The sequence below is a fragment of the Microtus oregoni genome, unplaced genomic scaffold (assembly GCF_018167655.1).
Source record: "Microtus oregoni isolate MIOR12 unplaced genomic scaffold, Mior012 000175F_ref0000477, whole genome shotgun sequence".
Taxonomy (NCBI): domain Eukaryota; kingdom Metazoa; phylum Chordata; class Mammalia; order Rodentia; family Cricetidae; genus Microtus; species Microtus oregoni.
In genome coordinates, this window is record NW_024544831.1 from 253,156 (window position 1) to 275,388 (window position 22,233).

General features: G+C 37.3%; 1 protein-coding gene across 1 annotated transcript in view; it reads left to right on the forward strand.

Moving 5' to 3' along the window:
- The window catches only part of LOC121445330 (serine/threonine-protein kinase WNK3), a 136,209-nt gene extending 114,184 nt beyond the window's left edge, over nucleotides 1-22,025 (forward strand). Inside the window, exons 21-23 of the mRNA XM_041647408.1 lie at nucleotides 2,264-2,475; nucleotides 11,379-11,581; nucleotides 16,660-22,025. Of these exons, the coding sequence (XP_041503342.1) occupies nucleotides 2,264-2,475; nucleotides 11,379-11,581; nucleotides 16,660-16,989 (745 nt within the window). The 3' untranslated portion in view covers nucleotides 16,990-22,025. The remainder of the gene's footprint in view (nucleotides 1-2,263; nucleotides 2,476-11,378; nucleotides 11,582-16,659) is intronic.
- Nucleotides 22,026-22,233: the final 208 nt, after the last annotated feature.

A 22,233-nucleotide genomic window follows, 5' to 3' on the forward strand; every position in this document is an offset into this window, starting at 1 on the left:
CACAACTCTCTTTCCTTTCAACTTCACTATCCCTTTAGTTCCTGCCTGGCCCCTCTCTCAAACTATTGAGCTACCTCTTCTTCAACAGTCAAGCAGCTGTACCTTGCTTATTTTGAAGCTCAGCCTGCTGACAACCAAACTCTCTCTTCTTCAGCTGTCAAGTAGACAGCTGCATCGCCACTTTCATAGTTTAGGCCTGCAGACTGTTCAACTCTCATTGCCTCTGTTGTCTCTGCTGTTTTCTTTGTGTTTACCAGCTCTGCCTACACTACTGAAAGTAGGCAAGACCACCCAGGAGAAGCAGCTTTGTATTGGGCCTAATGTTACACCAGAAAAGCCAGCACAAGACCTGCTTATAAAGCCGCGGGAGTGTTTGGACCAACCACAGTGTATCTTTCACAGCACTATCCCTTTAGCCACAGCCACAGTAGTCTCTCTGGTAGGCCACCAAAAGTTTCATCTGCCTCTGGCCTTGCAGGAGAGGATGAAAATGTTTGCAGAGTTTTCTAGAGTTTTGCAAGGCTTTTGATAGCTAAAAGTTGAGTACACGCTGGAACAGTCCTTGTTAAGACTGAACCCCTAGGAACTAAAACAATCAGCTGAGTTCATTGTGTAGTTTTCTCAAGGCATCTGTGGGGTGTTCAAAACTGCTGGTGTTAGCATAAGAATTGTCCAGTTGGCTGACTGACAGTCTTTGTACTCAAAGCAACCAGGGCAGCAAGGAAGAGTCCAAAAGCTACTAGTTAGGGAGTCAAATTGCATAGTCGCCTAGTAACTGGGATTTTTTTTTAATAGGAAAATGAACATCAGAAGGAGTGCTTAGAATAGGAACGTAATTTATCAATAACACTAATAGTAGCTACTTTAACAGATTTTTAATAGAGTTTAAAAGCCTGCCCAGTGGCTAAGGGAATGAGTGCCCATTCTCCTCTTCTATCTCACTAACCCCTGGATTACATCCCCAGCCCATTAGTGTTCTTTTGTTATGGGTTGTTCATAATATTTTACTAGACAATTGGTAGATACTATAGACCAATAAAAGTAAGCTGAGATTATTTTGCCCAAATTAGTTTGAATAATCTATAGATGTGGGGGTTTGTATTTTAAAAGTTAAATTTTAAAAATAAAGGCCAGTCCTGGTGACACAGACTTGTAATCCCAGTACTCAGAAGGCAATTTTTTTTTGTGTGTTCAAGGTCAGTCTGGTCTATATAGTGAATTCCAGGCCAACAAGGTTACATAGTGAGAACCTGTCTCAAAGGAAGTGATACATAGGATAATGTTCAAATAAAGTAATGAGAAAGCAAACCAAAAGACCCTTTGTACTTCTCATGCTATGCCTCACTATGAGCTGTTTGGGATATATCTTGCTGGTTCTTTTTCTGTCCTTTATAAAAATAAAGTAAAAAACAATCATGCTATTTTATAATTTTTTTACTTTAAGATGTCTATAAATGTTCATATCTGTGTAAATCTACCTTTAAAATATCACTGCATGCAGTTCCAATGTATGAATGTATCCAAGTTTATTTGATCCTTTCTTGAGAGATATTTCAGTGTTCTCCATATTTAATTATATAAATATGCTTATCTTTTTACACACAGAGAGATTTCTGTGGAATACAATTAAAAGGTCTGTATTTGTTTGTTTGTTTGTTTTTTTGAGTCAGGGTGTCTCTGTGTAACCGCCCTACCTGTCCTGGAATCCGCTCTGTAGACCAGGCTATCCTCAAACTCCCAGAGGTCCACTTGCCTCTGCTTCCCAAGTGCTGGGATTAGAGGTGTGCACCACCACCACACAGCAAAAGGTCTGTATTCTTGAAGTTTACAGATAATTGCTAAGATTGTATTCGATGTCAGGCTTGGTTGCTCATGCCCGTAATCCCAGCTCCTGGGAGGTAGAGGCTAATGTGTTGAATTCCAAACTAGCCAATATTATATAGTGATGTCTTGTATCAAAAAAAAAAAATTTGAGCTGGGGGATGCCAGAGGTGGTGCATACCTTTAATCCCAGGATTTAGGAGGCAGAGGCAAGTGGATCTTTGTGAGTTCAAGGCCAACCTGGTCTATAGAGTGAGTTCTAGGACAGCCAGAGATATACAGAGAAACCCTGTCTCAAAAAAAAAAAACAAAAAATACTCTGCATTCCATCATTTTTAATATTAATGTTTTGTTAAGTTTTATTTATACCATTACAAAGTTCCTGAGTTTCTTTTTATGGCACCAAAATTATTCAAATATTTTCTACATAATTTTTATTCAGACACATTCAGGAGGTGGTCAATCTTCAAACACAGCAGAATAAAGAGCTGCAGGAGCTCTATCAACGCCTTCGAGCAACTAAAGATAGCAAAGTGCAATCTTCAGAGATTCCTTCATCACCTGCTTCACCACGTCGGCCAAGATCTTTCAAAAGTAAACTCCGAAGCCGCCCTCAATCTTTGACACATTCAGACAATGTCATTGTTGTAAAAGGTAAACCAATCATAAACATAATCATTTTAGTTGTTGTAAAAGATAAACCAATCATAAGCATAATTGGGTTTTTTTGTGTTTTTTTAAAGCATAATTGTTTTTCAAAACTAATCAGATCTCGACATAGTGTGTAGCATGCCTGTAGTTGAAGCACTCAGGAGACTGCGGCAAGATGATGATGACTTCAAATCTCGTCTGGTGTGAACAGAAGAACCTGTCTCAAGAAAAATAAAATCTGAACAGCAAAATTAGAAAAACAGTGATAGTACAAGTTGCTTTTTATTAGGCTGAAATAATTTAATATTGTACACATTGATCTAAAATATTCCTATGTTTTTGGTACTAAATGTTTTTTAGTTAAATAATTAGTATAATTGATGGAATTTGGAGAATAACGAAGTTTTTTATGTTTATATTTGGAAAACAAACAGGTGGAACTTCAGTATCTACTCTAAATAGTTTCCAAAATGCTCCAGTTAGTTAGAAATGCTATTCTTATATTGAGAGTTAGTATAGAAGTTTGTTGATCGTGCAGGTAAACTTTGAAATACTTCCATGTTGATCTGAAGCAAGAGATCTTTATATATTACTTTTTAAAGACACAGACAGAGAGAGACAGAGGGACAGAGAGAGAGAGGTAGAAAGAGAGAGAGAGCACGAGCGAGCGTGGGTAGGCCATAAAAGAGCATCGGATCTTCTGGAGTTACAGGCAGTTGTGAGCCACCTGACATGGGTGCTGGGAACTGAACTCTTCTGTAACATCACCAAGCACTCTCAACCACTAAACAATCTCTCCAGAACCTTTATATATTATTATTAAGAATATTAGAAAAATCCATTTCTTTTTTATTTTTTTAATTTATTTATTTTTTTTGAATCCATTTTTTTTATTGAGAAAAGGAGAAAAAAAAACAAGTTTCCACCTCCTCCCAGCCTCCCATTTCCCTCCCCCTCCTCCCCCCCTACGCCCCCTCCTCCCACCCTTCTCCCCCTCCCCCCACTCCTTTCCCCCTCCCTCTCCAGTCCAAAGACCAGTCAGGGTTTTCTGCCCTGTGGTAAGACCTAGGACCTCCCACCTCCGTCCATATCTAGGAAGGTGAACATCCAAACTGGCTGGGCTCCCACAAAGCCATCACATTACGTAGGATCAAACCCCCGTGCCATTGTCCTTTGCGTCTCATCAGCCCTCATAGTTCGCCATGTTCAGAGAGTCCAGTTTTATCCCATGCTTTTTCAGTCACAGTCCAGCTGGTCTTGGTGAGCTCTCAATAGATCAGCTCCACTGTCTCAGTGGGTGGGTGCATCCCTCGTGGTCCCGACTTCTTTGCTCATGTTCTCCCTCCTTCTGCTCCTCATTGGGACTTTGGGAGCTCAGTCCAGTGCTCCAGTGTGGGTCTCTGTCTCTATCTCCATCCATCACCAGATGAAGGTTCTATGATGATATGCAAGATATTCGTCAGTATTGCTCAAGGATAGGGTCATTTCAGGTTCCCTATTCTCAACTGCCCAAGGAACTAACTGGGGACCTCAGCTTGGGCACCTGGGAGCCCCTCTAGGGTCAGGTCTCTTGCCAACCCTAAAGTGGTTCCCTTAACTAAGAATTGTGGTTCCGTGCTCCCCTGTCCAACCTTCCTTTATCCCAATCCTCCTGCTTTCCCAAGGCCCGACCTCCTTCCCTTCTAACTTTTCTCTCCCCATCTCCCCTTACCCCCAACCCACCCCACCCCAAGATCCCAATTTTCTCCCCGGCAATTTTGTCTACTTCCCTTAGCCAAGAGGATAACTATATGTTTTTCCTTGGGTTCCCCTTCTTACTTAGCTTCTTTAGATTCACCTATTGTAGACTCCGTGACCCTTATTTATGGCTAGAAACCAATTATGAGTGAGTACAACCCATGTTCATCTTTTTGGGTCTGGGATACCTCACTCAGGATAGTGTTTTCTATTTCCATCCATTTGCATGCAAAATTCGAGAAGTCATTGTTTTTTACCACTGAGTAGTACTCTAATGTGTAGATATTCCATGCATCAGTATTTGCATACATGTATGTCTGTGTGAGGATGTCAGAATCCCTGGAACTGGAATTACAGACAGTTGTGAGCTGCCATGTGGGTGCCGGGAGTTGAACCAGGGTCCTCTAGTAGAGTAGCCAGTACTCCTAACAGCTGAGCCATCTTTCCAGGCCCCCAAAAATCCATTTCTTTTTTAAAGATTTATTTATTTATATTTTATGTATATGAATGTTTGCCTGCATATATGTATATGTACCACACTATGTGCCTAGTACCCATGGAGGTCAGAAGACAATGCCAAATCTTCTGAAACTGGAGTTAAGGATAATTGTGAACCATCATATGGGTGCTAGGAAGCAAGCTCAGGTCTTCCAAAAGATCAACAAGTGTTCTCAATTGTGAGGCTGTCTCTCCAGCCCCTAAAATGTTATTTCTTTAACTTTGGGAAACTAGTCTCTATCTATTTAACAAATAAAGAAATTACTCCTCGGGTTGGATTTCTTTGGTTCCAGATACATAATGAAGGTCAACGTACCACATAACTTGTGCTTCTATTTTTATTGTATACTATTCAGAATAGTGAAGAAGTAGAACTAGCCTAGATGTCCATCAACAGATAAATGGATAAAGAAAATGTGGAGCACCATTCAGTGGAATTTTATTCAGGTGTAAAGAAAATGAAGTGATGGAAAACTAGTCATGTATGGTAGTATATACCTCTAGCCCCAGCACAGGGAGATTGAAGCAGGAAGTTGGTTGAGTTTGAGGCCACACTACATTGAGCTATAGGATGCGCCTGATAAAAATAGAATTGAAGGGTAGATTAGGATTGAAAACAGCTTTGGAGATTCAGTATCGGAAGTCATAACCTTTAGTCTGATGTTATGGCATTTATAGTTAGACTTCATTTTGTTCTGAAATGCTATGCTTGTTTACACACTTGTTTTGTTCATTTGTTTAGAGATGAATTCTCTCTATAATTTCCAGCCTTGTCAGGGCTCAAATTATCCCTCTACCTCTGCCTCTGAAGTTGCTAGGACTATAGGAGAGGCACTCTATGATATTCTTTTTCTTATTCTGTATCATGCTGAAGATTGAACCACAGGACTTGCACACTCGAGGCAAGTGCTCTATCAGTAAGCTTAGCCCCTAGTTTACCCAAATGTTTTTTCCTGTGCCCAAACATGACCTTTATTTGAATTTTGCTTATTATTTCAATTATATAAAGTGGATTTTAGTAGTTTCTACCTGTTGTTAAACTTTTCAAATATATATATATAGTTTGTTTGTTTGTTTGACACAGGATTTCTCTGTGTAGCCCTGGCTATCCTGGAACTCCTGGAACTTGCCCTGTAGACCAGGCTGGCCTTGAACTCAGAGAGACTCGCCTGCCTCTGCCTCCTGAATGCTGGGATTAAAGGTGTGCACCACCACCGCCTGGCTTCAATTCTATAAACTGTGTGTCATCTATTTTGGAACTCTGCTGCATGTGCTTGTGATTCTTTTACCTTTTGATATTAGTATATATTTCTGATATGAATATAAGCAATCAGCTTTCTTTAGTTTACTACTTACATGTTGCACCACTCCATTCTTTTAATGTATTTTTTAAAAAATTTATTTTTTTTGTGTGTCTCTATATATGTGCTTGTGTATGTCTGAGTATGTGCCACAGCTTGCATCTGGATGTCAAGACAAGTTATGGGAGTTGGCTCTGGAAATCAAGTTGTCAGGTTTGGCAGCAATTGCCTTCACCCACTGAGCCACCTTCCCTGCCCTTTTATACTTTTAATCTGAACAATATTTATTATGGACATCATTATACAGTTAGATCATGTTTTTTATCTACTCTGTCAGCCTTTGTTTTTTATAAAGGGGTTATTTAAACCATTCCAATATAATTTAATTATAAACTAAGAATCATTTCTACTTTTTATTTTGCTATTTGTTTTTCATATCTAATGACCTTTTTGTTCTTCTTTGATTCCTGCTTGCCTTTGTGTTAAACTTGCATTCTTTTTTGTGTGTGTGTGTGTGATGTTTCTTTTTTTTAATTTATGTATTTATTATGTATACAGTGTTCTGTCTGCATGCATGCCTGCAGGCCAGAAGAGGGCGCCAGATCTCATCAGGTGGTCGTGATGACTCAGGACCTCTGGAAGAGCAGTCAGTGCTCTCAACCACTGAGCCATCTCTCCAGCCTCTAAACTTGCATTCTTAAAAGATTGATTTGAGAAAGTGTGTGTGTGCCTTACTCCTCTGAGGTACAGTCCCTCCCTAAGCCTTGGGCTCTTGTTTTCTTAGGTAGGCTGGAAGTTAACAAGCCTCCCTAACATCTAGAATCACAGGTGTTTGGATGGATGACTTGTTAACTTGGGTGCTGGGTTATGAACTCCAGTCTTCATGATTGTGCAGTAAATGCTGAGCCATGTTTCCAAACCCTAAATAGATATTTTTTTATAATGTTTAAATCCTTTATTATATGTTTTTAGTTATTTTCCTGTAGTGGCCATGGGGATTGCAATTAGCTTCTTAGTTCAAGAATAACACTATCTTAATTTCAATGGTATATATATTTTCTTCTGTGTATGTGCCTTCCTTTCTTTTTACACATTACATTTTTACATATGATAAGCAAATCAACAAATTTGTGTAATTATTGCTTTTTGTAGTCATCTTTGCAATCAGATGAGAGAATAAGATAGATATAAGCACAAAGTACACTTAAACAGAATATTATATTTACTAATGCAGTTTTTTGTTTCTTCACATATATTTTTACTGCATTGCCAACTTTTTTTCATTATAAAGGACTTCATTTATTAATTTTTACAAGGCAACTATGTTAGCAATTCAATTTTTTCCATAGTTTCAATTTATAGGATTTGTTTTACAACGCAGGTTATAGAAAAATGCTTTGGATTCAAAGACTATTAAAAGGACCAATCATAATTCAACTTATAGTTGCTTTTCTCTTTGCCTCAAAACATAACATAAAAAACATGTTCGTGTTTTGCTTGGGCAATCAAAAGGAAATATTTTAGATTTCTAATTTATGTGTATCACTGCTTTGACAGCCTCCAGCTTCTAGAAATAGCTGTAACTCTTTATATTTTGCCTTTTGGCCCAGAATTAAATGCCCTTACTTGTTTATAACAGATAGAAAACAATTATAACCAGAATTCTAAATTAATTAGCTATTTAAAGTTCATCCGTTAGGGGCTGGAGAGATGGCTCAGTGGTTAAGAGCATTGCCTGCTCTTCCAAAGGTCCTGAGTTCAATTCCCAGCAACCACATGATGGCTCACAACCATCTGTGATGGGGTCTGGTGCCCTCTTCTGGCCTGCAGACATACACACAGACAGAACATTGTATACATAATAAATAAATAAATATTTAAAAAAAATAATAAAGTTCATCTGCTATAAAAATAGATAAATCCTTTTGTGCTATGAAGTTGATTTTAAAACTCATGAAATTGACATAAAATATTTTATCCTATAAGTGTCTATAATGAATTAATGAATAATATTATTATGTAAGGATCCTCAAAATATAAAATGAAAAAAATCATTTTTTTTTTGTAAATGATTTCCTATCATCTGGACTCAAAGTTTCAAGGATTTTGGGAAATAATCTAAAACAATAGATTTCATTCTTTAATAAGAACAGAAATCAAAATCATGATGTACAGTTATACCACCCACTCTGTAGCTCAGGGAATGTTATGGAAGAGGGGCTGGAAAAAGAAACAAAAGATAGGGTAAAGGGCTATAAAACACTATTCCCTAGACTTTCTACAACCATTGTAATGGTTAGCTTACTTTCACTGGGACCACCCAAGAGCAGCCCTATGAACAGTCAGTCAAGGAAGAGGTCCTCACGGGCCTATCCTTTACCTCTATTGATGTCCTTTCTAAGAGAGGGCGACTCCCCAACCTTTAGTTGTGTGCTACCAGCTTCCAAGAGATTGCTCTAAACCTCTGTTCCCACAAATATTCTCCATTAATCTTGCTGAGGCACAAAACAAATAGACATAAATGTGAGGTATTTGTAAAGTTTTTTGAAATTTTAAATTAAAAAATCTTATATTCAAGAAAGATCTTACTGGGCTGGAGAGATGGCTCAGTGGTTAAGAGCATTGCCTGCTCTTCCAGAGGTCCTGAGTTCAATTCCCAGCAGCCACATGGTGGCTCACAACCATCTGTAATGGGGTCTGGTGCCCTCTTCGGCCTGCAGACATACACACAAGCAGAATATTGTATACATAATAAATAAATATTAAAAAAAAGAAAGATCTTACTCTATAAATGGTTGGTTAAATGGAAATTTAAATTATGGGGTATTCAGTCAGCAAGAATAACTAGTTATCAGGGGCTAGAGAAATGGCTCAGCAGTTAAGGGAACTTTCTGCTCTTACAAGGACCCACGTTCAGTTGCCAGCGCCCATGTTAGGTGGCTCATGACTGCCTGTAACTCCAACTCCTCAGGCACCTGCACTCATACAGACACACACGTACACATAATTTAAAATAATAAAAATATACCTTGAAAAATAACTAGTCATCAAAATAAGCACTGAAAGTGTGTCTTTTTTAGTGTTTCCACGAATTAACCATGTTCCCATCTTTAATGCCTTTGCACAACAAAAATTTTGTTTTTGATTCCACACATCATTAATGAACTCAAGTACATTTATTCACCACTTGAAAGGGGCACAATGAGTAGAGGACAAGTTACTAAGAAAAGAAAAATTACTTAGTCACCAGTGCCTGAGAGGAAATTCATCTTAACTCCCTGTAAGTTTTAAGTTCCTTTTATCCTTAAGCAGGAGGGAAAAGGGAGGTGTGATAGGAATAGATTGATAGCTAAAGATTTCAAAGCTCTTCTCCATTGTTTTGGAATGGAAAGTGAAACATTTAGTGGCTGTTATGCAGAACCACAAGGTCCAGTCCAGAAGAACTTTTTGTCTTTGAAATTCTTAGTTACTCTTACCTTAGTGTCTTCAACCTTGAAAGGGCAGGGGAGCTGTTGGGGTTTTTTTTTTTTTCAAGGCAAATCAACCTTGTGCTACCAGTCTGGCACAGGCACTCCTTAAAGAAGTAACACAAATCTAACCCAAAGGCTAAGGTAAAAAGATGACAGATAAAAATATGAATGCTTCTCAATGTTGATTGTTTTATTTTTCTCAGAATGCAAATGTCCTTTTCAATGTAGAATCATTTTTTCACATGAGAACATATGATACAGAGAAAAGTCAGTATTGTATAATAACTGAGCAGTTATTTGTGCTATCACAGGATGTCCAATTTTTTATTAAGTATTGTTTGGGTAATATGAAATGAATTCATAGTTTGCTCACTAAAAACAATAGCAAAATATGAATATTATTGAACTTTGCAGACCCAAGGGTAAAGTGTGCTTCATGTCCCTAAAAAGGAAGTTAGGCAGCTATTAATCTGTATAGTCCATATATCTAAGGTATCATCTGTAGAGGAACTAGTAATATTTGGTCAACTGTGACCTTTAAAAATACTTCAACTAATACCAAATATGCTAAAGGGTTTATTTCAGTTTTCCCTCAATTATAGCATTAGGTTTCTGAAATAAGAAAGGGTAAAGTAAAAACAGAGATTTCATAGTTTTGTCTTTAGAACTTAATAACATTTACTTTTTTATTCATGTTTTATTTCATACATGGAACCAACTTTATAACCCTTTGAAATCTTAAAACTGATTTAGTTGGTCCTCCAAAAATGTCATACAGTTTGATCGTCATTAACTCTACTACATACACATACTTTAAAAAAAAAGATTTATTTATTAAGTATACAGTGTTCTGCCTGCATGCATACCTTCAGGCCAGAAGAAGACACCATTACAGATGGTTGTGAGCCACCACATGGTTGCTGGGGGAATTGAACACAGAACATTTGAAAAAGTAGGCAGTGCTCTTAACTGCTGAGCCTTCTCTCCAGCTCCATACCCACAGTTATTATAAGACACTCTTCCTTTTTCTTCATAGGTTAAGATTCACCTTCAGGAAACTGGTACTCATTCCTCTAAATCATCTCTACCTACATGTGTAGCATATTGTCTGCCATTATGAAAAATAGGCAATCTCCTTCATTAATTTGCAGTGTAGTGCTGTCTGAGTGGATCCCCTTCCTTTTTGAAAGTACGGTCTTCTTGCTTGATAGTTTTTCAGCATTTTGATTCTATTTCATTGTCTTCTTGCCATATATTTGCTTGTTTGCTTTTATTTCTTGATTTTGTGTGTATGCCTGCAGGCCAGAAGAGGGCACCAGACCCCATTACAGATGGTTGTGAGCCACCATATGGTTGCTGGGAATTGAACTCAGGACCTTTGGGAGAGCAGACAATGCTCTTAACCTCTGAGCCATCTCTCCAGCCCCCTTAATTTTGATTTGTAAATTTATTTTTATTTTATGTATATGAGTGTTTTGTCTGCACGTATGTTTGTGTATCACATGCCTGGCTGGTGCCTGTGGAGGCCAGAAGAAGGCACAAAATTCCCTGAAACTGGAGTTAGAGACACTGTGAGTCATCATGTAGATGTTTCTAATCAAATCCAGGTCCAGTGCTGTTCACCACTGAACCATCTCTTGGGTCAGGAAATGGCTCAGCAGGCAAAGTAACTTGCCCCTAAGCCGATAACCAGAGTTTGATCCTTGGAATCCACATAGTAGAAGCAGATAAGTCACTTTTGCAGATTGTCTTGTGACCTACACACACACATACACAACACATATACAACACACAGACACACACACACACTTACATGTTTAAAAAATAGGAATGTTATCTAATTATCAGTTGCAATTCCTTTACCTAGTTTTTCCTGTTTTGTTTTGTTTTTTTCTTGTAGATGCTCTATGTGTGGAGAGTAATACAGCGTCACGCCAACAATCTTCAGCCAGTAAAAAGGGGATGTTCACAGATGATTTACACAAGTTGGTGGATGATTGGACAAAGGAAACAGTAGGAAATTTTCCTAGTAAGCCAAGTTTAAACCAACTCAAACAGAGCCAACAAAAATTAGAGACAGAAAACTGGAACAAAGTATATGAAGTAAGTCTCTTATCCTCTGTCCTCTTTATAAAAATTAAAAGCTATAAAAATTGATTTTGGCCCATGATTAGTGCTCTAAAATGGTATGGAATATGATATTGAGACTTTGATCCTTATCTAGATTTATTGTGTCTTTGGGCAAATTATCTTTTAGACCACGAGTTACCAAATTTTTATGAAGAAATCAATTAGTAAACATTTTAGACTTTCCAAGAATCAACTTGATTGTAATGCAAAAGCACTCTAAGAAAATATGTAAACAAATGGTCGTGCCTCTGTTGTATTACCTCTTGATTTATGGAATGTTCCTTCCTTGAAGCCCCTCCCATTCATAGGAGTTCTTATTTTTCCTTAACAAATCAATTTACTGTGCTTAGAAAACAAGCAAACATGACATAAAAAGAGGTGGTGGGCCAAAATTTGCTGGCTCTAGTTTTGCACTATTCTCTCTCTAAAAATGCAAAATATTCAGAATGAATTCATCTGGAGAGAGGTACAAGAATTAAGTATTGAGATGTTCTATGCTACACATCAATGTTCTTTAAACCCAATAAGATATCTGAACTCTCTTTGTTTAATTCATAAAATTAATTTTAAGGCCATAGAAGGTGAAATATTATCAGATCTATTGAGTTTATAGAAAAGATGCCAGTTATTACACATGACCATAGAAGATAAGATGTACATATAAGTGATATCTGGGAGTTCTGTGCGTGTTCTAGAGTGGGAAGAAGATAGATTATCAAATAGTTATAGAATAATATGATTTAGACAAACATGTTAGGCATATGTTGATGAAAATCACTGAACAATATGCTGGATGGTGGAATTTGGACCTTATTTTATCTTGTGCTTTTTTTGTGTCCAAATATTTAAAATAAGTAATTTTTTTTCAAGGTAAGCAAACCTGTTAAAATGTTAAGTGTTAGAATTTCAGCCCCTGTATTAGATGATATCTCTGAGTATATTATTCTTGTGTATATACTTGATAATAGATATAGTTATTGAACATAGTTAAAATAGTTTTATTGAGCTGAGATTGTAGCTTAGTGTTAGAGCAATTGCCTCACAGGAAAAAGCCCTGGATTTGGTACCATACACTGTGAAAAAAGGTAGAAAATGACCACACTTCTTTAAACAAAACATGATGATGCACATCTGTTGTCCCAGCACTCAGGAGGCGGAGACAAGAGTATCCTTAGTTGGTGCCCGAGACACATCCTAAAAAAGTACATCTATTGTTAATGTTGAATGAAACTTTCAAATGTTGGCTTCCTTAAGTAGTGAACAATGTATCTGCTTGGGAGATGTATTTGTCTTATTCCTGGCATCAGTTGATGCTCAGATACTATCATTACTTATAAAATCTAAGATCCTTCAGAGGTATTTCAAGACATAAATGCATGGGTTCTGCCAGTGAGAGACTCTGAGTGCTGTATGAAGGAAGGTTTTGTTGATTAGCTGGATGGTGGTTTATTGATTATAAAGGAAGGTGTTTGCAAGAAGAGTAAGGAGAAAATTATATGTAAATAAAAGTGAGAAAAATCTTTTAACACATTTGGGTTCCAATGTTAGCCAGTCATTTACTAGTTGTATGACTTTATATCTTTTTTGCCTCAGAGTTTTTGCATTTCAAATGTGGATAATCCTTGCTGGATTATTGCGAAGATTAAATAGCACCAATAAAGTTAAACCATCACAGGGGTCACTTATATGTGGTAACTATTTTTGTATTTTAGATTTGGTTGGTTATATATTTGTGTAGAGGGGTCAAGTAATACTCTTGCTTAGTAATGTCCTGTAGCCCTACTTAGACATTTTTGTTTGCATGATCATGTATCAAGTACTTTATTGTGTACCAAGTGCTCTGCTAGACACAAGTTTAGTGAGTAAAAGCAAATAAACCATAAATAAGTATTAAACTGCAATTATAAAATTACAAAGAAAGGTATAGGGAGATATCGTTAAATAAGGGAAATTTAATCTTCTAAAAAGTGGTCAATGAGGGCTAGCCAGATGGTCCAGTGGGTAAAGGCACTTGTCAGCAAGCCTGACTACCTAAGTTCAGTTCCCAGAACCCACATGGTAGAAAGAGCAAACTGACCCCAACAAGTTGCCCTCTGACCACCACATGCAATTGTAAGTGGTTAAGGAAAGCTTCCTTTATCAAGTGAAAATTGACTGAGATCTAGAGAGTAGGAGTTAACTTAGTTCCTGCCTAAGCAAATACAAAAGCCTGATGTGAAGAAAGAGATGTGAAAAGACTGAAAGTAATTCAGTCTGGCTGAAAGAAAGAAAGCAGAGAGTAATGAACATACTCGAAAGAGTAGATGGCTTCTCAGATGTGGTAGTGCTGAGGAATGCTGTGGTTTTTTTAAAGAAGAATGGATAGTTATGATGCCCCAGGTCTTTAATAGGAGCGCATTTGAATTATCATTTCTTTTGAGACGAGCACTGACTGAAGCAAGAAGACAGACTTTGGTAGGATTAGGGTCAACGTTTTCTGGCAAGTCAGGAGTTACTCATACTAGTCTAGTTGATGAAAAGTTGAATTGAACAGATGCGTTTAAGAAAGAATAGACAAGATTTGGCACTTGAATGACTGTATGACTTGGTTGATAGTGGCTGCTGATCACTGAAATGGCATACATGAACAGATAATGGGTTTTGGTAGGGGAAGATTGTCTATTTGTTTGGGCACTTGAATCAGAGATATCTGAGGAATATTCAAGAGTAGACTTTATAGCCAGGTGGTGGTGGCACACACCTTTAATCCCAGCACTCTAGAGGCAGAGGCAGGCGGATCTCTGTGAGTTCGAGACCAGCCTGGTCTACAAGAGCTAGTTCCAGGACAGGCTCCAAAGCTACAGAGAAACCTTGTCTCAAAAAACCAAAATAAATAAATAAATAAATAAATAAATAAATAAATGAGTAGACTTATAACTTCTTTAATACAGTCTTTAAAAAACCATAACCGCCAGGCAGTGGTGGCGCATGCCTTTAATCCCAGCACTCGGGAGGCAGAGGCAGGCGGATCTCTGTGAGTTCGAGGCCGGCCTGGTCTACAAGAGCTATTTCTAGGACAGGAACCAAAAAGCTACAGAGAAACCCTGTCTCGAAAAATCAGAAAAAAAAATTAAAAAAAAACCATAACCACTGTTTTTAGGACAATACTATTCATTACATAACTTAACCAATGGAAAAAAGTATGAATTTTAAAATACCACTTTCAAATCCCACCACCCAGAAATGGTCATCTCCTTCTATAAATGTTAGAGGTCAGATAATTTTCTTTATGAATACATAGATGTGCATAAATAAGTTTATTCAAGTGTGATCATACTATATTGCTGTTTTGAATCAAAAGCACTAAATTTAATTTTACTTTAACAGAAAGAAAATACTGATAAGAAGCAATTGCTGAACTTTAAATAAAATATTTTGTGCAACTCAATATAATTTTGCCATTCATTTTCAGGTCAAACTAAAAACTTTTATCCTAACTTACATTGAAAGTTTCTAACAAAAGTTTAATTCAAAGTTTAGTTCTAGCTTGGTAATTCAGTGTAGAACTAAGAATTTGAGGCTGCTACTAGAATTATTTACATTTATTGGAATTATTCCTATGTGTATTAAGAATATATTATAATCTCTACACATGTGTTTAATCACAGCATAATGTTAAGAGTAGCCGGCAAGGCAGGAATATATCTTTCAGTACTGCCCAAAGCACAGTTGTCTGTTTTCAGTTTAAATTTAGAATTGGTTGGGGGGGGGCTGGGAAGATAGCTTAACTAATAAACTACTTACCGTGCAAGTACGAGGACCTGAGCCTATATGAAAAAGCTGGGTTTGTGATACATGCATAACTCTCAGCCCTGGGAGGCAGAGTCAGTTGAGTTGTTGGGGATTGCTAGCTAGCCAGCCTTGCCTACTTAGTGAGCTTCAGGCCTATGAGAGAGTCTTTCTCAGAAAACAAGTTATCCTGAGGAACTACACCCAAAATGGACCTCTTGCCTCCATATGCACATACGCCTACATGCATGTACACACACAAAAATAAAAGTAAATGTATAAGCATATAACAGAAGGGCTAGAGAGATGATTCAGTGGTTAATAACACTGGCTGCTCTTTCAGAAAACAGATTTGATTCCCCATACCCACATGGCTGCTCACTTGTCTGTTAACTCCAGTTCCAGGGCATCCAATGCCCTCTTCTTCCACATATACATATGCAAACAAAAAACCCATGCACACAAAATAAAATAAAAATAGGGCTGGAGAGATGGCTCAGTGGTTAAGAGCATTGTCTGTTCTTCCACAGGTCCTGGGTTCAATTCCCAGCAACCACATGGTGGCTCACAACCATCTGTAATGGGGTCTGGTGCCCTCTTCTGGCCTGCAGACATACACACAGACAGAATATTGTATAGATAGATAGATAGATAGATAGATAGATAGATAGATAGATAGATAGATAGATAGATAGATAGATAGATAAAATATCCCTTTAAAAAATAACAGAAGTGTCAGATTTCAAGATAGTTAGAAGGGAACAAGAAAGAGAGTTTTATTGAACATCTGCTGTATGTCAGGTCCCCTTGTTACACTAACTGTATTCCTCTGTGTCCAGAGAATCATGTAGGTAAGATGGGCTATTTTCATTCATGCCTGCAGTGAAAGCACATTAATGGATGAAAAAAAATGAAGTAAAAGCAAAAGAATAGTACTATCATACGTAAAGTAGGGACTAAAGTGTGAACAGGGAGTGAATATGGGCCTTAGAGTTATTTAAAACAGTGTTGAAGTCCCTGTGTCACTGTTAACTTGTTTGGTGGTTTTGAACTACTTAGCAATTTTAGTTTCTGTTTCCTCATCTGAAAATGCCTATACTGCAAGGCAGGGCAGTTAAAAATGAGCTGAGGTAAAGAATGTTACCACTGCATAACTCATAGAAAGGTGCTCCACTCAGTATAATAGTGGAAGTAGTGAGCCTTAAAAAAATAGGACTATAGACTGATAAACAATATGCCAAATGAACTGATTTTTTTTTATGTTTGTTTTTGTTTTTTGTTAGAATACTCCATCTACTATGGGCTACACATCAACATGGATATCTTCTCTCTCCCAAATTCGTGGCGCTGTCCCAACTTCCTTACCACAAGGACTCCCACTCCCTTCATTTCCTAGGCCATTATCATCATATGGAATGCCCCATGTTTGTCAGTATAATGCCGTAGGGGCCACGGGGTATCCAGTACAGTGGGTAGGAATTTCAGGAACAGCACAGCAGTCTGTAGTGGTTCCTGCCCAATCTGGGGGACTCTTCCAGCCCGGGATGAATTTGCAGGCATTTCCAGCTTCACCAATGCAGAATCCGGCATCAATCCCTCCTGGTCCTAAGTGAATCCAAATAGATGCTGAAACAAGGGGAGAGGACTTTCATCAAACACCTGTGATACTAAACTTTCTTCTTGAGTTCTGCCATATTTTCTCTCATTTGAGCCCACTTTCAACTGTGTTTTTTGTTATTCCAATGTGATATTTGGTAGAGCTCATCATTCTGTAGTAATGTGCGCTTTGCACATAGAATACTGCACACAGAAATGTTTTTCACTTCAAATCCTATCCTCTTTGATACTTGATTTTTAAAAAATACTGTTCAGAATGCTTTAATAAGCTCGGTTTGAGTGTTACCATTTCCAGGACACTTTCATGTGTTGCTGAGAAGCTCTCGCCCCACTTTTTTATGCTGCTACCAGCAGTTGTATAATACTTTTCTTTAAAGTGTGTAAAAACTGTAGATTGGTTCTCCCCAAATGTGGATGAGGTAAGACTCTCCAATCGCCAGTCTTGTGGGATTTGTCACAACTGTCTTGGGTTTACTTTTCACAGAAGGCAGTAAGTAACTGGCTGCAGGAAATGTTTTGATGTATAACTTTAGTATACTTTTGTCAAGCAGTACAGAACATGAGTGTTTTTGATGTGATTTTCTTCCCGTCATCACAGCAGTAGGAGTGAGGGGTTGTTTTAGGTGAGGCGGAGGGAAAGAAAAAAACAGAACTGTAACAGTTCCTTGAACCTACAGCTACTAGAGCTGCTTTTGGGTTCCAGTAATAACACAAAGCAGCCATTTTTTCTCATGTGCACACTGCTTTGGTTTTGAGCATCTGAGAGGCAATGACTTGGCTTGCATTCTTTTGCTAGGTATTGCAGCTGATGTGAATCTCATTTGGGGTAATCCTTGTAATCCTAAACAAGGAGATTCAGGTTAACACTTCTGTCAGTCCATTCTTCTAAAGTGAAATGTACTTGACACATTAGGGTTTGTAGCTTTTGAGACTTTTACATAAAACACTGGCTTTACAGGGTTCTAAGAAATGTAGGACACACACCATCCTGCAGTGAAATAGTACACCCTAGGATGATATTATTTAAATTGCCTTTAACCTTTTTTGATGACAGTTTTTTGGTTGTTATAATTTCTTACTAGTATCTAAAGTCTTAGACCATTTTAGATGTTAGATGTGTTTATCAGCCTCTTGAAAATTTGAGAGAATTCACTGTCAAGTTGCACTTTACTGGGTTTTATCCAGTTTTAGGAGGAAAGGAGGCAGTGTCAAAATGTATGCCTTTGGTTTTTAGGAAGGTTAACTTCAGTAATCTTAAAGGCTAGTCACAGGGTTACCTAATAGTCAGTCTGTGAAACCCAAATAGAATTTTTACATGCTATATTATCAGCTACTAAGTACACATGTTCAAGTGACTTAACATTCACTGAAGCTTTGAAAGTCGTTTCTAATACGTTTTTCTATTTAAGAATTCTCCTGGTAACCTTTCCAAATTGTGTTCAGTGTTTCTTTAACGGATTTTCCTCCATGTTCCTCTAAAAAAACTTACCCCCGTGGCCTTTCCGGAAAGCTAGAAGAACTTTTCTTTTTATTTCATACAGTACACTTTGTGGGTACACTTTTTAAGAAGTTGTCTTCTATTACTCACCTAAAGGTCACACCCACCATCACATTTTTGTCACTGGTACTGGGGGCATTCTGTGGATTGCTATTGGGAAGAGCCACAGTTCCTTTTCCTAATACATCCTGTTTTGGATGAGTTTGGATTATATGCCCTGATTCCTGAAATCCCTTCTATAGTATTGCTTTGCAAGTTGAAGTGATTTTTAGGATGTTAATGTAGTACAGTTGCTTGCATTGCAGTGTTTTCCATGTGTATAAAAAACTATGCTCCTAAAACCCATAGTTCCTTAAAACTGTGTTTCATTATAAGTTGGTTTCGTATAATTATATTGAGATAAACAACCTATAAGGTGAAATACTACAGGTTTTAAGATGGGATCTTCTCTAGTTGCAATCATTTTAAACCGTGTGCCCCAGAATGAAAAAAAACTCCACGGGTTACATGTACAATCCCATTTACTAGTGGCTGCTCTACATAGTATGTTCTGTGTTTTGTTAAACATCTCAGTTTTACATATAATTCATCATTATTGTTTGCCTGCAGATGTTTGCAGTGCCTTGTAATATTTAGAATCTTTTCAGGTTTTGCTGGAAAGAAAAGTCATCTTCTAAAGTTTGAAGATGGGGAATAGTGTACTGCTGTCTCCATGCTGACTGCAGTATCTGGGTTAACATATATGTTACATATACATTATGTATATGTAATGTGTAGAAGTTAAAGCGTACAGAAAAAAAGGGAGTGTGCAGAAATGAAGAAAACAATGTTATTCACTTTGCTGTGGGGTTTTCTTTACTTTTTATTTTTTGTTTGATTCGGATTATAGTCACTTTGATTGTAAATATTGGTTAGTTTTCTAGAGGGGGATTTGTATTATTTCTTAATTTTGCTTAGTTAGAATAGTGCTGTTTCCGTCCTTGCCTGAAGTACTTTTTCTCTCCCATAAATAATGAATCAGATGATGCTCAGAAGTTCTCTTTAACGAAGAGCCTAGTACATATAACATGCCTTCTGTTCATTTCTAGAAAGCACGCAAACCTTTTCATTTTCTTTCTTGTAATCAACGTAAAGGTTGTGCTTAACCACTGTCTTGTGAAGTTTTCTTGGGAGATAGTCTGTATGTCCAGCCGCTCTGTTTACTTCTCCAAGTGCACATCTGATGAGCAGCATTGTGTCTTCATGTATGGCAACACAAGTACTCCACCATGAAGCACTGCTATTGTGTCTGTGAAGTTGGGTGTAACATCCTAAGACTATGAAACCATTACTAGTGTATTCAGTGCAGATAAACCCTTCATATACCTGGAGAAGTCTTGAATCTAAAGTAATTTGCTGTAAGTTAACAAATAATCCTGCAGTTTTTCATCTCTTCCTTGCTTCATATCAAGCATATGTTCTAATAGTTTGACAGGAAAACTTAACTGTGAAAGTTTAAAAGGCACTTCCGCTGTGATTTTTGGGTTGAGTGTAGAGTGTTTTTCTAAAGTTATAATGGAACGTTTGTCATCTGAAGACCCCAGATTTAATTGCAGTCCAGTTACTTTTGTTTATCTACCTCGTTTTTCAGTACTGTTTTAGGTGCACAAGTAAATGTTGCCTGTGAAACTTGCTCTTTTGCTTTGATTCTTTATGTTGTTTAGATGCTCAATCTGGCTTGCCTTTTCGTCCTAGCACTCACCATGCATGTGAGATGAGAGGAGCCATCATTCTGCCACCAGTCTGCGTTTAAGTGATGAGAGCCATATACCTAAGTGTTATAAAGTTAGGGGATTTGGGGATGGAAAGCAAAGAGAGAAATCAAATTGGTGGCAATATAAGACTTAGTGGTGGGAGTTAGTTTTCAAATAAACAAATGTTTCAAATGTATTGAAGTGAGATAGTCCCAGTGCCTGAGAATGCTTTCTCATCTCAGTTTCTAAAGGGCTATGGGTTGAAATTGCTTTAACTACTACAGTGAAATACTTGACCTCCTAGACCCATCTTCAAAATATTGCCTGGTATTTACAGTGATGGTTTGTTATCTTGAAATGGTAGAATGCATTTCATAGTTGGTAGTAAGGGTTTAGATAGTTGTTTATCTAATCCCTGTAGTTTATGGAGTTGACTCTCTTTGCTGTATTTTCTAAGCATTAAAAATAATACATTCCCTTTTCCTCCTTTTAAAAGAACCCAGCAAATGTTTGTAACTGGATATTTCCTGTTTCACATGTTTACCATGTAACAGTACATTTTTAATACTAGTAAATGCTGTATTTCAGTCATCGTTTCTAAGTACATTTCTGAGGTATATTTGCCATCAATTCAGTTACCTCATGTTCTGTTTGATTAAGAAAAATCTGAGCCTTCTGAGGTGGTATGCAAGCCATTTTCTAGAATAGAATGTTTGGTTGGTTTTTTTATTGGTAGTTTACCAGGGACTTATTTTGCCTCCCTTTCTTTAGAAGATGTAATAGAAAGGTTTGTATGTATAGAAAAGGCTTTTGATTTGGTAACTATAATTCTAGGGTTAAATTTTTAAAATCTAATCCAGATTACAAAATGAAAACACTAAAACATAGTAAAATATTCTTCTAAGTAAAATTAGTATGCGGTTTATATGGAGCCTTATTCTCAGGCCACCCTGGAAATAGTCTTTTTGTGTGTATGAAGGATAAATTCAAACATTGATCCAGGGACCTTGATGACTAATGTAAATGGGCCCAAAGTAGTAACCAGGTTAAAGTTCTTTTCCACTAAGATGGTTGAAAGAGTGTACACATCAACAGCTCAGATTCTGGAAGGATTTCTCTGAAGTATAACAATGCAGACTGTTACAAAGCAGAAGTCAGGCAAGAGGGCGAGGGAAGGACTAAGCTCTGAAGGGACAATGCTCTAAGATGTGCACTAGTCACCCTTCTAGCTTTTTTACATTGTATTTCTTTTGATATAATTTCAGATTTAAGATTGAGATTTGTAGCCCAGACCCCTCAGCAGATACAGTGGATATAGTGATTGATGAGAAAGTGCAGCTGAAGGTCTGTCATGCTCAGTTACTTAAAGCTGTAATTTGTTTAATACAAATAGTAAGCATGTAGACCTAATGCAGCATGGGAGCCACTCAGGAAGTTTATGCAATTAAACTTTCATGCATATTTACCGTGAAGTATGTAGAATTTCAGCCAATTCTCAATACTTAACATTTAGTTATATATGTGAACTCTCCTTTCTTAATTTGGGAATGTAGCATTATATAGAATGCTGTTCAGTTTAATTTTAGCCCTTTTTAACATTACCTTTTCTTCTTTTCTTTTTTTTTTTTTTTTTTTGGTAAGCCAAGTGATCTACCCTTCAGCAGTTGTCTGGTTTTGATTCTTCGAAACTGTGATTTTTATTTTAATTTTTACCCAACTCTTGTTAAGTATTTTGTGTCCTGGAATTTTGTTTTGAAACAAAAATAAAGGCTGTGTTAAATTACTATGTCACCTTATTAAAATTCTGTCAGCTACTGCAGTCATCTGGCTTAAATTGGTTCTTTATCAAATATAATTTAGCAGATTTATGAAATTTTAGTCTTACAGGGCTTTGGGGTGGGGGAAACCATGTGGTACCTGTTGATATACATGCAATGCTAATGCTTTTTTAGTGGGCCTCCCTTCTCCACATTTGCAAATGAACAAGAGTTGTAACCTTCTGTATTAGC